Genomic DNA, 14494 nt, shown 5'->3' with positions numbered 1-14494 from the left:
CAGAAAAAATTTAATTCAGTTCAGTTGAACAGGTACTTGTTGAGCCCTACTATGTCTGAGGCTTTATACTAGTAGTATGCTGGGGGCATACTAGTAGACATGACAAAATCTAGTTCTGGCCTTCACAGAGTTTAAAAGTATTAAATAATTCTAAATACGATATACACAATACAAAAGGACATACAGGGAGTATATGGGGATTATGCTACATACTTTTATAAGTAATGTATATATTTTATGTGTAAAATGAATCCCTTGAGGAGATACTGAAAATATCAAAGGGAGATGTTATTATTGTCTTTGGGTATGTGATTTTAAAAAAATTTTTTCTTTTAATAAAGAACGTGTTGATTGGGTGGTTGGCCAAGGACTTGTGAATAATAATATTAATGTGCTAGATATTGTGATAAGCACACTTTCTGTTGTATCTCATTTGATCTTCATGCCAAGTACTTCTCTTTTACCTAGGAGAAAAATGATAGTTGAAGAAGTAAAGGGACCCTCTCAGGATTAAACCACCAGTAGTTTAGTTCCCAAAGAGACATTTGACAGTGTCTAGAAACATTTTTGGTTGTCACAACTAATGTAGAGAATGCTAGTGACATGTAATATGTAGGGTCCAGGGATGCTGCTAAATGTCCTGCAGTACTGGGATAGACCCACAACAAAGAATTATCTGGCCCCAAATGTCATCAATGAGGAAGCTGAGCAATTTTTCTGTTGAATGTAGCCTAAATTAACTCATATTCTCACCTCATGTTACTCTACCTATGAGGAGGTATTTTAAAGTTAATTGTAGATATCATAACACTTGTCACATTAACTTAGCAGTAGACTTGAATGAATTTGGGAACCTGTTATAATGCAATACATGTAGAAGGTAAGAATGTAGAGCTTAGGTATTTATAACCTATTGTAACCCTAAAAAATAGCAGAACCTACAAAAACTTTTTGATACTATACAATTTTTTTTTGTTGGGACTGGGGTTTGAACTCAGGACTTCATGATTACAAAGCAGGTGCTCTACCACTTGAGCCACACCTCCAGCCCTACAAAAACTTTTTGAAAATGGTATGTCTTGGTCTTGCTCTCCTGGAATGTAGGAATGGACTTCCCTTTCCCACATAGGGCTCCTATAAATTACTATTTTTGTGGATACTCTTATGCTACTGAGTCATCAGAATTTTTAATTTACCCCAATATAACAAACATTGAAAGCCTGCTGTGAGCCAGAGACTGTGGGTGGGAACAGAAAATAGTAAGGCAGTATCTGGCCTGGAGGAGTTTATAGTTCAGTAGAAACCAAGCACAACATATCTTCAGCAAGGCCTCTTCCAATTCTAATGTTCCAACAGCCTATGACTACAGAAATACCACAGTTTATCCTAGTTACACTCTATGTAAGACCAGGCAGCCCCACTCAATTGCCTTTTGTTTATTTCCATGTGGTCTAGCAATATAGACCTGTACATGTCTTTTCAAAGTAATACCAGATAGTAGGAGTATTGCAATGTCATTTACCTAAAAAAGCAAAAGCATAAACCCCACAAATATTCAAGAGAAATAGACCCTATGAAAAACTAGATGTTGTAAAAGAAGATTTATAGAAGAAAACAACAGTTTCACTTTATTATGACAATGTCACTTTCAACTCTGGAAGCAAGGAAGTGATCAGTAGTATCTCCAGCCCTGTTGGGTCTCCAGGTTCTCTTTTTTGCTGTTATAAGGGGGATCACCAGTGTGCCACAATTGACCACATGTAATCATGTGTCTCCACCTGGACTGCCTCAGGTAAAAGAATGCTTTAGGGACAACTGTCCTTCTGTCTACCGTTTCACTTCACTGGAGATGGCACCTCAGGCTGTGTGGGTGGCTCATAATCACTGACATGTCTGCCGATTAGGAATGTGGACTGAAACACTCTAAAGTTAGAAACTGCTCAGACCAGACCTTGTGGATGTTGTTTTTGGAGAATGATCACTGTGGCATTCTCTAGGGCTTGTAAAATGATCTCTGACATTGCCAACTGTAGATTCCAGCCTTAATAGCAGCCTCTTCAATGAACAACCACAGTCCAGAGAACATTCCTTCTTTTTACAACTTGATTCCATTAATTATTTTTTTAAATTTGGGTTTCACTTGGCTATAGGTAGATAATTTTATGAGAAGGGGTAAAAATTTGGTCAGCCAGGGGGCTGGGGGGAGGTAAAAATAGTAATCAGGCTTGAGATCAGTTGTATTTTTAGCTTTATATTAGCCAAGCACTAAAGTTAGTTTCCTTTCAGCTGATAAAGTTACATGTCTATTTAGTGAATAAACTTTGCAGAAATAGAAAAATTTGTCTCAATGTCACTTGTAAATGATTTATTGTTTCTCCCATTTAACATTTTTATGTATCAATGGTACATATTTTAAAAGTCCCGGCCAGAGTTTATATCCCAGCACTACCTACCTTTTACATTCTTCTGGGCAGAACATTGGAAAAGAAAAAAGGGTTCTATAGTATATAGTATAAAGAAATTTCTCAAGAATAATTTGTTTTTCTAAAACTAGTTTTATGTGAATTCTCAAGGCGTTTGGCAAGTGTAGATTCGTGACAGGGAAAATTGTAGACTAGAAAAACCATCATGACTTCCAAGAGTCACAATGATGATACCTGGATATTTCAGAGCATCAGGTGGTTTTAGCCAGGAGCAGGTCTTTTATTATGAAGATGTAAGTTGTGTGCCCAAAGCTTTTTACTGAATGCAAACATTTTTCTGTTGTCTTATTTTTTTTAGACAGGTGAATTTATTTATTGTTATTAGTATCATTATTTTCAAACTTTTGCTTTCCACTCCACCTTAAAACACTCTATGTGCATTATTAAGATATAATCCAGGCACCATACAGTTCATACCCTTAGAGCATACATACAATTCAGTGGATTTTTTAATTATATTCACAATTGTGTGACTATCACCACTATCAATTTTAGAACATTTATGTACCCTTAAAAGAGAAATCTCATATCCACTAGTAGCTCCTCCCCACTTCCCCAAACCTCCCCAGCAGCCACCAATCTACTTTCTGTGTGTGGAATAGCGTGTTTTGGACATTTCATATCAATGGAAACATAGCATATGTGATCTTTTTGACTGTATCCTTTCACTTAGCATATTGTTTTCAAGATTCATCAATGTTTTATAGATATACATATATAAATATTCCATTGCTTTTTATTGCCAATTAGTGTTTCATTGTATAGATATACCACATTCTATTTATCCATTCATCAGTTGTTAGACATTTGTTTCTACTTTTTGCTTTTGTGAAAAATGTCTTATTAGCTACCTGAAAGAGTACCAGAGTGAAAAATGTATTCTGACCCCAGATTTTTTTTTTAAAGATTTAAGCTAAATGCATGTTAATGGGGGAAATTTCAAGGTTTATTTCCATTGAGGTATACTAGAAGGCAATCCAGGCCCTATCCTGTTTATATAAATTAACATAGTACCAAATGTGCTAAAAATTAGATTTTTGCAATGCCTTCAAAATAAAAGCCACAGGGTTCTCTTTTATCTAAGTAGAAGCTCAGCATATAGGTACAATCCATATAGGTGGAGAGTTAGTTATAAGCTTGCTACCAAAACACTTCTAATATGCTTGTCTGGCATTTAAACCACCTCCATGCCCTTTCTTTTTTCCTTTTGAGACTTCTTTCATTTTTCTTCTGGTAAAAGAACAATTCTTTTGGATGCAAATTGGTTCTTTTCAGCCAAAGTAAAGGATTAGATCTAGTAACCTTTTTCTTTTTCCTTATTGCGAGGTCTTTGCCATGTTGGAGTCTGGAGCAAATGCCATCACAAATAACAGCATTGAAAGGGAAGTATGCACTATTTCCTGCTGGCTTCCAAATCTCTCCTAGACTGAAAGTGTATCTTTCTAACCAGAGGGCTACCATCTGAATAATAAATCCATTTCAGCAGCCATTAGAGCTGTCTAAAGTTTGGTGTTAGGCAGTTCTGACTAAAGGTGAAATGGAGCAGTTGTTTTTAAGTAGATGACAGATATATTGAGGTAGGTCTGTTGTTTCCATGTGACATCACTTGGGTTCCACTCAAATTGGGAGCCTGACATTGATTCAGTGTGTCTAGGATTAGAAAGGCAGTTTGGCCTTAGGGCTCCGAGTTGTGTGGATTTTTAGTTGAGTTGAGGCTCATCAGTTCATCTAGAATTTGTAGGACATTTCTGTGTACCTGGTACCGGACAACTGTAGCATGTTGGGAGCATCAGTCACTCTTATTATGCTGATATTGTGGAGCTTTTTGAGCATGAATGTTATTTTACCTCTGCTTTTGCATAGTTCACTGTAGAAACATTTAAATCACCCAATTTCCTAGCTTTTCGATAATATAAAAAAGAGTTCTCTGAGTAACAAGACTCAGAGGATTCCTAGAGAACAGGCCATGCCAGGCAAAGGCATGCGTGTATGTGAGCATGTTTTAATGGAAGTGCTAAAGGAGTAGAATGAAGGAATTGAACATGTGTAATTTACATAGCTTTTAGTAATATATTTGATACAGGGTCTCATGACTTTTTACTTTGAAACTTACTAAATTTAGCTATAAAATGAACACTGTCCTAGTGAGTGAGCAGAGGCAGAACATGGAACAGGAAGGGTAATCAGCTGTCCTGCCCCACTTGGTAGTGTGCCTCAAGTAGGACCTCCTTTTTCAAATAAAAAGAAGAGTTTACCTGTTCTAACTAATTTGAAATGAATCCTTAATTATAGGGGGAATATTAAATAGTAACCAGGAACCAAATGAATTAGAACTAAGTAAATCCTATTATAACTTTATAGGTGAGAAAACTAAGTCTGATGGAGGTAAAGTAACTAGCCAAAGGTCATATAGCTAGTGTGTAGCATTGTGGTATTCTGCTTAGAGCTGACAGAAAGTCACATGATTATTGTGTCATTGTCAATGTCATTAAGCCCTAGTTATAATATGGGATAGCCATTTATATATCAAAATTGTTGCCTAAGTAAAAGTGCTTTACTTATGTTATTTTATCTATCTTCCATGAAATATACTTTCAAAGTACTTTTTGTCTCTTATTTTAACAGTCTTAAATTCAAAGTACATAAAATTCATTCAAAGTACATAAATTTGAGAATTCTTGCTGTGTTCATAAGGTTGTGCCACTCTCCCTATTGTTTAGGTTTGAACATCTCATCCTCCCTAAAAAAATACAACAAAACCCATAGTTATTAGGTGTCACTTCCCATTCCCTATCCTTCTACCACCTACCCCTAGCCTTAAGCAACTACTAAACTGCTTTTGTGTTTATAGATTTGCCTCTTCTGGACATTTCATATAAATGCAGTCATGCAACCTGTGGTTGTTTGTGATGATCTTCTTTCACTTAGCACAGTGTTTTCAAGATTCATCCCTGTTTAGCATATAAATACCTTATTTCTTTTTATAGTTGAACAGTTTTCCATTGTATGGATATACCATGTTCTGTTTATTCTTGCATCAGTTGGTAAGCATTGAGTTGTTTATACTTTCTATTTTAAATGCTTCTGTAAACAGTCATACTGTAGTTTGGATCTGGAGTGTTCCTCAAAGACCCATGTGCTTGGTCTCTGACTTGTTGCCATTGGAAGGTGGTAGAAACTTTTGAAGGCTGGTCTTCAGGTCATTGGGGGTGTGTCCTTGAAGAGTATAATAGGACTCTGGCCCCTTCCTCTTTATCTTTTTGGCTTCCTGGATATGAGGTGAATGGTTTTACTCTACCAAGAGTTCCTGCCCTAATGTACCACCACCAACTGAAAGAAATAAGACCACCTGACCATAGATTGACACTTCCAACACTGTAAGTCAAAATCTTTTCTCTTTATAAGGTGATTATCTCGGCAGTTGTTATAGTAGTGGCAAGCTGACTAACAATTCACGAATGAATTTCTGAGTGGATATATATTTTTATTTTGGGGGGGCAGATACCTAGAAACAGGATTGCTGGCTCATGTAGTAACTTAATGTTTTGAGAAACTGCCAGGCTATTCCCAAAATGACTGTACCTTACTACATTCCTACCAGCAATTTTTCTACATCCTTGTCAACACTTGCCATTATCTATTTTTAACCCCTCATCTAATTCTCATGATCCTATGAATTAACCAAAGAAAAAATATTCTTGCTATAAATTATATAGCTTAAAAACTCCAAGTCAACAAACATAAAATGAGAAACCTAACATGTGCAAATAGAGGGGAAGAAGTGGCATGGATAGGTCAGAACAACATATCATCCAAAACTAATCTACAATGTTTTGAATCACATACTTACTGCTATGTTGGATGGTCAAGATCATGTTTCTGACATCTAAAGACGATGAAAGTGTTGTCAGAATAGGGAAGTAAGTTAAACACTGGCATCAAGTTGTTTGCTAGCAAAACAGCATGAGAAACCCTGTCTCCTTGGCTCTAAGGCCATTGCCTTTTCCAGCATGGCATATTGCATTTTTCCCTAGGGGATTTGTAAATGCACGCATGTTGTAGGAGCTCCATTTACTCAACTTGTTCATCCATGCCAGCCTTTATTAAAGTAAATCCCTCCTAATTTGTATGGGCTATTGGAAGGTCAGCAACACTGAAACCTCTCACTGGGGAGCTCCTGACAGAATTTGTTCTACATATTGCCTGTGATGAGGCTGATACGCAGGCAAAAATTAATGAAGGCAGTGTTTCTTGGTGATGTTTTTTGGGTCAAATTGCCTGAGTATGAATTCAGGCTCTGCTGCTTACTGTTTGGCCCTTTCTATAGTTCTCTTTCTTATTTTTAAGGTGGGGACAATAATAGTATCTGCCCGTTAGGATTATTTAGAGAATTAAGTGGGATAATCCTTGTAAGAGTTTAGCACAGTGCCTGGTTCCTAGAAATGCCTCAATAAATGATGACAGTTGTTAAAGAACACCAACTTGCTCAGATCATTGAAAAGATTATAATGTGAGATTTATAGAAAAATAAGTGAATCGTCCCCTAAAAAAAAAGAAAAAAAGCAGCCTCACTAAAGGAGCAGGCCTAGAAAAGAGCTACTTTATCTGAAGTCTTCATCTTTTGAACTATGTAGAAGGTAATAAAATTCTCTTTGTTAAGAGAAAAAAACTTCCCATCCTTAGAAAGCATTAACTAATGTCCTTTATACTGTGACTTTGGGTAATACCAATCACCTTTGGATGGAAACCAGCCAGCTTGGCTTGACACTTGTTAAAAGCCCCAGTATGGGAAAACTTAAAGTACATGTCTATGGATGTAATATATGAGTAGTGTTTTTCCTTAGTATCATTGTTTGATTATCAAGATATTAAATCCACTGAACGATTGTATAGGAATCACTGTACATTTGCATATCTGTACAGAAGAAAAAGACCTCAGTGGGAAATCAGAAGATAAGATTGGAATTCTGGCACTTCTCTGCCCTGCTCATGACCATAGCCAGTGTGTTTAGATGGTCTATGCTTCTGTTTTCTTGTCCGGAAGTGGGGGTGGAGGGAGTTAATAATTCCTACCTCAGAGAGTTTTCAAGAGGACTGGATGATAATCTGAATGTAATAGTACAAGCACAATGCTGGCTCACAGTCAGTCTTCAGAAAATGGCACCTAAAAAGCAATGCAATGGGATTCTGTATGCCACCCATGAGCTTCAGAGGCAGGTTGGACAGTAACTTTAGGTGAAGAAGTGGTACATGTCCGTGCTCACATAGTCTGATTCATGTCTACTCACTTTTCTGCTGCTGCTTTCCTGTAACCAATTTTAGAGCATATCTTGGCAGCTGGAAGTATTTGGGATTAATTTCACACTCACTTTATGAGTTGAGCGTTTTCTTATAAGCAGCTCCCTGGCCTCTGCCTCATTACTTTGGCATCAACTGATATGGCAGTTGGACAGAGATGTCCTTTGGGGTCTCCATTTTATTTGGAAACCTTCAATTTGAAAAAGCAAAACAAAGGCCATCAACACATTGTGCTTGAAATTGTTAGCATGTATTGTTTCCTACAGCCTTTCCTTTCTGCAGTTCTGTTGAATACCAGGAAGCACGCAACTTGCTCAGCCAGTGATGAGCCATGAAAAAGTCACTCTCCCTCCAATTTAAGTCCTAGCAGCTGGTTGGCCTCATTTCTCAGTTCCAGGTGAGCTGTGAGATCTTCAAGGCCTTGCTCACACAGATCTGGATCTCGATGGGTCTAATTTTTCCATCTCTTTTTACTATGCTAATTCTGCTGAATTCATTTGGCTCTTGTGGAGAGCAAAGTAAACTTGGCTGTTATGTGTAAAACTAAATTGAGAACATGGAGATCTGTTTAGTATTTCATGCTGGCCAGTAGGTCAGGAAGATTTTCCTTGGGGGCAATTTACATCGGTTGTTGTTTATTCCCTTTCATTCCAATTCCTGTGACCATTTGGGGATAGCAGACTGTGTTTCCACAATGGCACAGAAATATATCCAGTAAGACTGAAACTTAAGAGAGACAATGCTTCTCCCGGATTGATGTATTTGGGGCCTTGCTCAGGAAAGATCCTGTGGCTCGGGCTGTTGCCTCACTGAGAAGTCATTCTTCTATCCCAGCTGTGTTTAGCAAGTTGAGTGGGTCCACAAACTGACATGCTGTTACACTCATTAAGACTTTTCCCTTGATAGGGAGGAATGTGCGTAGAAGCTTCACTGAAGTCCCAGCAAATGCTCCAAACATTTGTTGTTATTCCATAGTCACTTGAAGTGCACCCTCCATCAGGTAACACCGATACTCAAAATACTCTGGCTCCCCAGGACCTGCAGAGCTAAGTGCCTTCACTTAAGCTGGCAGTTGCCCAGCTTACCTTTTTAGTGTCTTCAAAGCCTTCCCTAATCTGAATGTTTGCTCTTCCCCAAACAACCAGCATCTATTTTTCTGCTTTGTTTAAGTTCTGCCCTTCCCTTTAATGCCACCTTACTCAGTAAGTAGGCATTTTTCAGGTACCTTTTTAGAGGTAAATATTTGACAGCAATCTCTCTGGTGGGGTAGGGTGAGGAGCCTGACTCTAACATTTGTTGATTTCTATGTTATAATATTTCTGTTGGCTGATTTCAGGCTGCCAATGTGAGGCCTCTTCATGCAGAGTTAGGAAGAAAATGAGCAATAGCCCACCATTGTAAAGTGTTCATAAAACACAGACACAATAGGCATAAATAACCTCAAGACTACATAATAACAGGAAGTAGTGAGTTTTGAGTAGGTGTTACTTTTTCTTTTTTTAGTATATGTAATCTAATTTTTAGTAGTGGTCATGTTTAACAACTGACTCACAAAATTCCTGAAAATTGCACTGTTGGTTCTTTCTCCTGAGCTAGGAGGAACTAATCACATCCTCTAGCATGCCACTGCTTCTCCCTCTATCTTCTCCTTCCTAAAGCCTTCATGCCCAGTTCTTAGTATGCCCATGGTTCAATGTTTACAGTCTCAAGGAGGCCTGGAGTAAGACAGATTCCAGAGAGTGAATCCTAGTCATTCATTTACTAGGTGTACTGTTGGGCTAGATGATTTTCATATCCTAGTACAAAATGAAAATGAGGAGTTCTTGTTATAAGGCAAGAAGAACAGGCTGTTCAAATAGCCACTAAAATAAAAAGCTCCTTCCTTTCTTCAGTGGTCTCTGTTTTACAATTTCCAATGATCTTTTAAAATTTTTCATTTAATATCATTCCAAATGAGGAAAAATTTAAATTTTATTTAACACGAATTTTACCATTAACCTTTATATTGTCAATGGCAGTTTTAAATGCAAGAATAAGAGCATTTAACTCATACAGTGAGTGCACATATCTCCTCTGCTCTTTTCATTTGACCCATCGACTTCAATTACAAAACATAAGTTCAAAAATAAAATTATTAACACTTCCAACACAGAGGCAACAGAGCATTAAAGCAAGCATAAGCCCTGCTTAGTGTGGGCATAACTTGCATGCCTTGTTTACAGACAGTACTGGACAAATTCCTTATATTAGCTGAGTCTCAGAGTCCTCACCTCACATGTAAAAGAGACATGGTACCAATTAAGTGGCTATAGCAGTATGAAGACTGAAGACACTGATACCTGCATGGCACAGAGCAGAATGTGTGGCATACCAGCTATGTTCAACTAATTGGAGGGATTGTCATTAAGGTAATAGTCATAATATTAATGGAATTCTCCTTTACAGTGTAAAGGGTCTTCCTTATATGGTCAGTATTAGCCTCCTTGACCTATTTTCTTTTTTCTATTATGAACTCTTTAAAGGTAGCGATTAGGTCTTGTCACACTATTGAATTCACTAGTGCTTCCCAAAAATTCTTGCATATGCCTGGCACTCAGTAGGTATTTATGACCTTGATCTTTGTATGAGTTAGACTTTTGACACTAAGCATCTGTGTCAATATGATGGGTCCCCACCACCACTGAGGCTTAATTGTTAACATTCACAGGAAGAAAAAAGAGTATAAACTTAGACTTGAACAGGAGTCAGTTGTAATCATGGTAGGAGTGGAGGAAACATGAGTCCAGGTGTTTTGGTTTAAGGAAAGTGGCCTTTCCCCATCTCTTCAAGGGGGTTTCTTGAAGTAATGGGGAAGGGATGAGTTCCAAGCCCCATTTGAGTAAAAGAGGCCCTGGGGATATTAACTCTGGCCCATGGTAATTCATCCTTTTGCTAACTTCTTTCACACTTACTTTCTGTTCTGTGCAATTAGGACATTATTATAGTAATGTTTCTTCCCACTAATTGGTTGTGTATGTATGTGTTCTTTCCAACAAATTCTAAGATCCTTGTGGGCTTCAAGAGCTCATGTGTTTCTTTTGAATGCTGATGGAAAGCACAGTACTAGGCACATAATAAGTCATGCTCTTTATGTGGTTCTGGTCTTGGTTCAAACTCTCATGGTTCTCTAGAAAGCTGAATGTGAACTGCAATTGCCTTTTATAACTCCCGCAAGCCCTCAGCCAAGGGGCAAAGAATCCTGGTCTGTACCGTGTTTGGGGAAGGATCTCCATTGCACTGCCTTTCTCTAATTCACATGTCTTTTTCAGTGTCTACCAGACACTCTGAGGACTATCTCTTTACAGTTCTCTCTCCCCACATGGAATTTGAGAGACCACACAGCTGTAGCCTCTACTGCTTAGAATGATGATTTTTTTAACAAGTCCTTTGGGCCAGTGTCAATAACCATGAAATATCACCAAATGGACAGTCTGCACCAGGTTTCTGAATCTCATCTGAGCTCTAGTCCCTCAAGCTGAACTTTACTAGAAAGGAGCTCCTTGCCCTGGGTTTTACTATTCCTGTTCTGGGGACTCTCAGATGCCTTGAGCCTCTGGAGCAGTCAGTTTATTACTTTTAATGAGCACAAAATTCACCAAGACATAATATAAAATAATAAAAGAAAATATCAATGGGCAGCTTTGGATGTTCCATCAAAATTTTGCTTTAGTTCCTTTTTCCATAAGATTATTCAGAAGGGTAAAAAATAAATTCTACTCAGTCCTGCCAATTTTTATCTTAAGTAGATTTGGCATTGTAAAACTAACACATCCTCAGTTTTTTTTTTTTTTTCCTCTTTCAGGACCCTGACAGGTGGTGCTTGATCAAATGTTTGAGTTTTATCTGCCTTTTTAATATAGTAAAGAAATATTGGCTATTCTAACACCATATTATATGAAGGCTAATATCAGAGATCAATAGTTATTTTCTGAAAAAGGTGTGATGAAGTTATTTTGAACTATGAAGCAAATCCAGTTGATTCTGATAAGATTATTTTCATTGATCAGTCTCCATAGCCATTAATAAAGACTATAATAGCTTTATTAGAGGTTATTTATAATACCATATATTGAAGAGGGTTAACCAGCAGTGAAACAGATATTGAACAATGTCCCCATTTAGTTGATTTCGTGGATATTTTCATCCCCTGGCCATATGGATTTCAAATTACTTTGGACATTCCTTTATGAAGGAAGTAAGCAGATGAATGATAACTCTTTTATTACTCAACATAGCTTGTGTTTGTGGAGGACAAAGCTCATGAAGTGTTTTAAATAAAAACAAAAGTGTGCCAAATGTAACTTGTTGAGGGCTCAAGCATTGTGAAATTATCCCTAACTGAAGTTTCTAATTTCTACAGGTAATCGCTCTAGCAGATGCAATTGAGGAAAACCAAGACAATCTGTTCCAGTCATTCACCAGGCTGAAAAGTGCCACCCATCTGGTGATTCTGCTGATCGGGCTGTGGCAGAAGCTGAGTGTTGACCAGATTGCTATTCTGGAAGCAGCATTTTTGCCACTACAGGAAGACACACAAGAATTGGTAAGGACACATAAGCCTGTAGTGGGAACAACCAGCCTTATTGGAAAGAGACTGGTTTTGGGAATGTAGCACATGGATGTCTATGTTTTCTAAGGCATCAGATGGATGCTTGATTTTGTTTCTTGGGTTTTTTTTTTTTTTTTTTACGAAAATGCTGCTTTCCTTTTCTTTAATCCGCAATAGAAGTGTTATTTGAAGGCCTTTCATTCTAAAGCTGTTTTAAAAATAGACATACAGTCCATTTTTATGTTTTATCCAGCCCATTTTTTAATGTGCTCTTCAATCACTTAGAAGCCAGGGAAACAGTCATTTGATGACCTGAGTGATGGCAGTAAGCCTTCAGATTAGCTAATCCTTTCCTTTTCTGCCAGAGAAAGCAGTTCAGCCATTTTATTTTGCTCAGCATTCTTAAATTTAAGTGTCACTTCAAAGGTTAGAGGAAAGTGAGATAGTCTTGCTAAAAATGACAGTAATAGTTCATTGATAGAGTTTTTAAATAATAGCTCATAAACTTTTTTACCTCTGACCCTGGAACAGACAGTTTATAATAAAAAGGTGGAAAAGTGGGGTGGTATTTTTGATTTTTCACTGGAGGATTATTTCAATAAAAACATCTCAGATTACTTGATTCAGAAAGGTATATATGACCAGCAGGTGCCATTCTGGGTGACCTTTTGTATGCTTTTATTTACAAAAAATAATGTACATCTGGGATATTAGAGACCTTTGAATTTAGTGTTTTGGACTGGAGGAAATCATTGCAAGGGAAAAATTGTTTCAAAATCATTTTCAAACCTAAATATGGAAACATGGCACAAAAAATTAATAGTACTAAAACAACATTTTTCAAGGGCTTACAAGGCACTGTTTTAATTATTTCCTAAGAATGATCTCACACTTAGACATGGCCCTGTGAGATAGTTAAGGTACTGTTTACATCCCATTTTACATATGGGAAAATTTAGGCGCTGAGTTAACTATTCTTCCAAAAGTAGTGGCAGAAGAGCCAGGATTTGGACTCTGGTCTGTCTGCTTCCAAAGCATGTTTTAAAATAGTATGCCATATTTTAATGAACAAAGTCATGAATGTGATTTTGAAAATCACAGGTTTGTCAGCTGAACCAAATATTTTTTAAAACAGAAAAAGATATCATTTATGACCTATAAAATAAAATACTAATAAATTAGAAAAAACTTGAATACACATTTTAATGGCAAACGATACTAATAACATACAATTACAACTAAAATTGATCTTTGAGAAACTAAAAATGAAGACATTTACATTGCAACAATGGAAAATAAAGAGTGTAATGATTGGGATTATGTTTATAAGAATAATAGCTGTTATTTTTAAACTCAGATCTTATAGTCAGAAAGGCTTATATGATCTTAGTTCCTGGTTCCACCACTAGATGAAAAAAAATCACCATGGCCCAGTTCCTTAGCTGTTCTAAATCTCTCCTTGTGCAGCTATAAGATGGCAATAGTAATAGGTCCTACCCAAGAAGTTGTGATCAGAATTAAGTGAGATGTCTTAATTAAGTGCTGAAGGTTAGCAAGCATTATTGGAAGTGATCTGTACATTTTATGAGTATTATTTTCAGCCCTCACTAAAAATGCAAGGTGGGTGGGTATTTCTACCTTTTTAAGGTTATTTGTCTATCTCTCTGATACACATGAGGAGAAGAATAATACCTTACTCCTGTTCATATCCACAGTATATGGTACAAGGACTGAGTTCAGCATAGTCAGTATTTGTTGGGTGTTGGGTAGGTGAATGGAGAAAATGGTGAGGGCTAACCAAGTGACCTGGCAGAACAGATGTAGATGGTGGAAACAGGGCAGGACCAGTTTCATAATTTGTGGGGCATGCTGCAAAGAATAGTGTAGACCCCTTATCCAAAAGTCAGGGGGGAAAACTGCTGAAGTGGGATTAAAACCCTACCCTTGGTTTCACTTTCTGCAATTTCTGTTACCTCTGGTCAACCGCAATGCAAAAATATTATTTGTCTTGAGAGAGAGAGAGAGACCATATTCACATAAGTTTTATTATAATGTATTATAATTGTTCTCTTTTTCATTATTATTGTTGATCTCTTACTATGCCCATTCATAAATTGTACTTTAT

General features: G+C 37.2%; 1 protein-coding gene across 11 annotated transcripts in view; it reads left to right on the top strand.

Annotated features, from left to right (window-relative positions):
• Positions 1 to 14494, top strand: part of Bbs9 (Bardet-Biedl syndrome 9) — a 481139-nt gene that overhangs the window by 366923 nt on the left and 99722 nt on the right. For all 11 annotated transcript variants that reach the window (XM_074065326.1, XM_074065324.1, XM_074065323.1 and 8 more), the window contains one exon: positions 12181 to 12363. In XM_074065326.1, the coding sequence (XP_073921427.1) occupies positions 12181 to 12363 (183 nt within the window). The remainder of the gene's footprint in view (positions 1 to 12180; positions 12364 to 14494) is intronic.

This window comes from Castor canadensis, chromosome 2, assembly GCF_047511655.1.
Source record: "Castor canadensis chromosome 2, mCasCan1.hap1v2, whole genome shotgun sequence".
Taxonomy (NCBI): Eukaryota; Metazoa; Chordata; class Mammalia; order Rodentia; family Castoridae; genus Castor; species Castor canadensis.
Note: the sequence above shows the minus strand (reverse complement) of the source record. Positions and strands in the feature narration are given on the sequence as shown.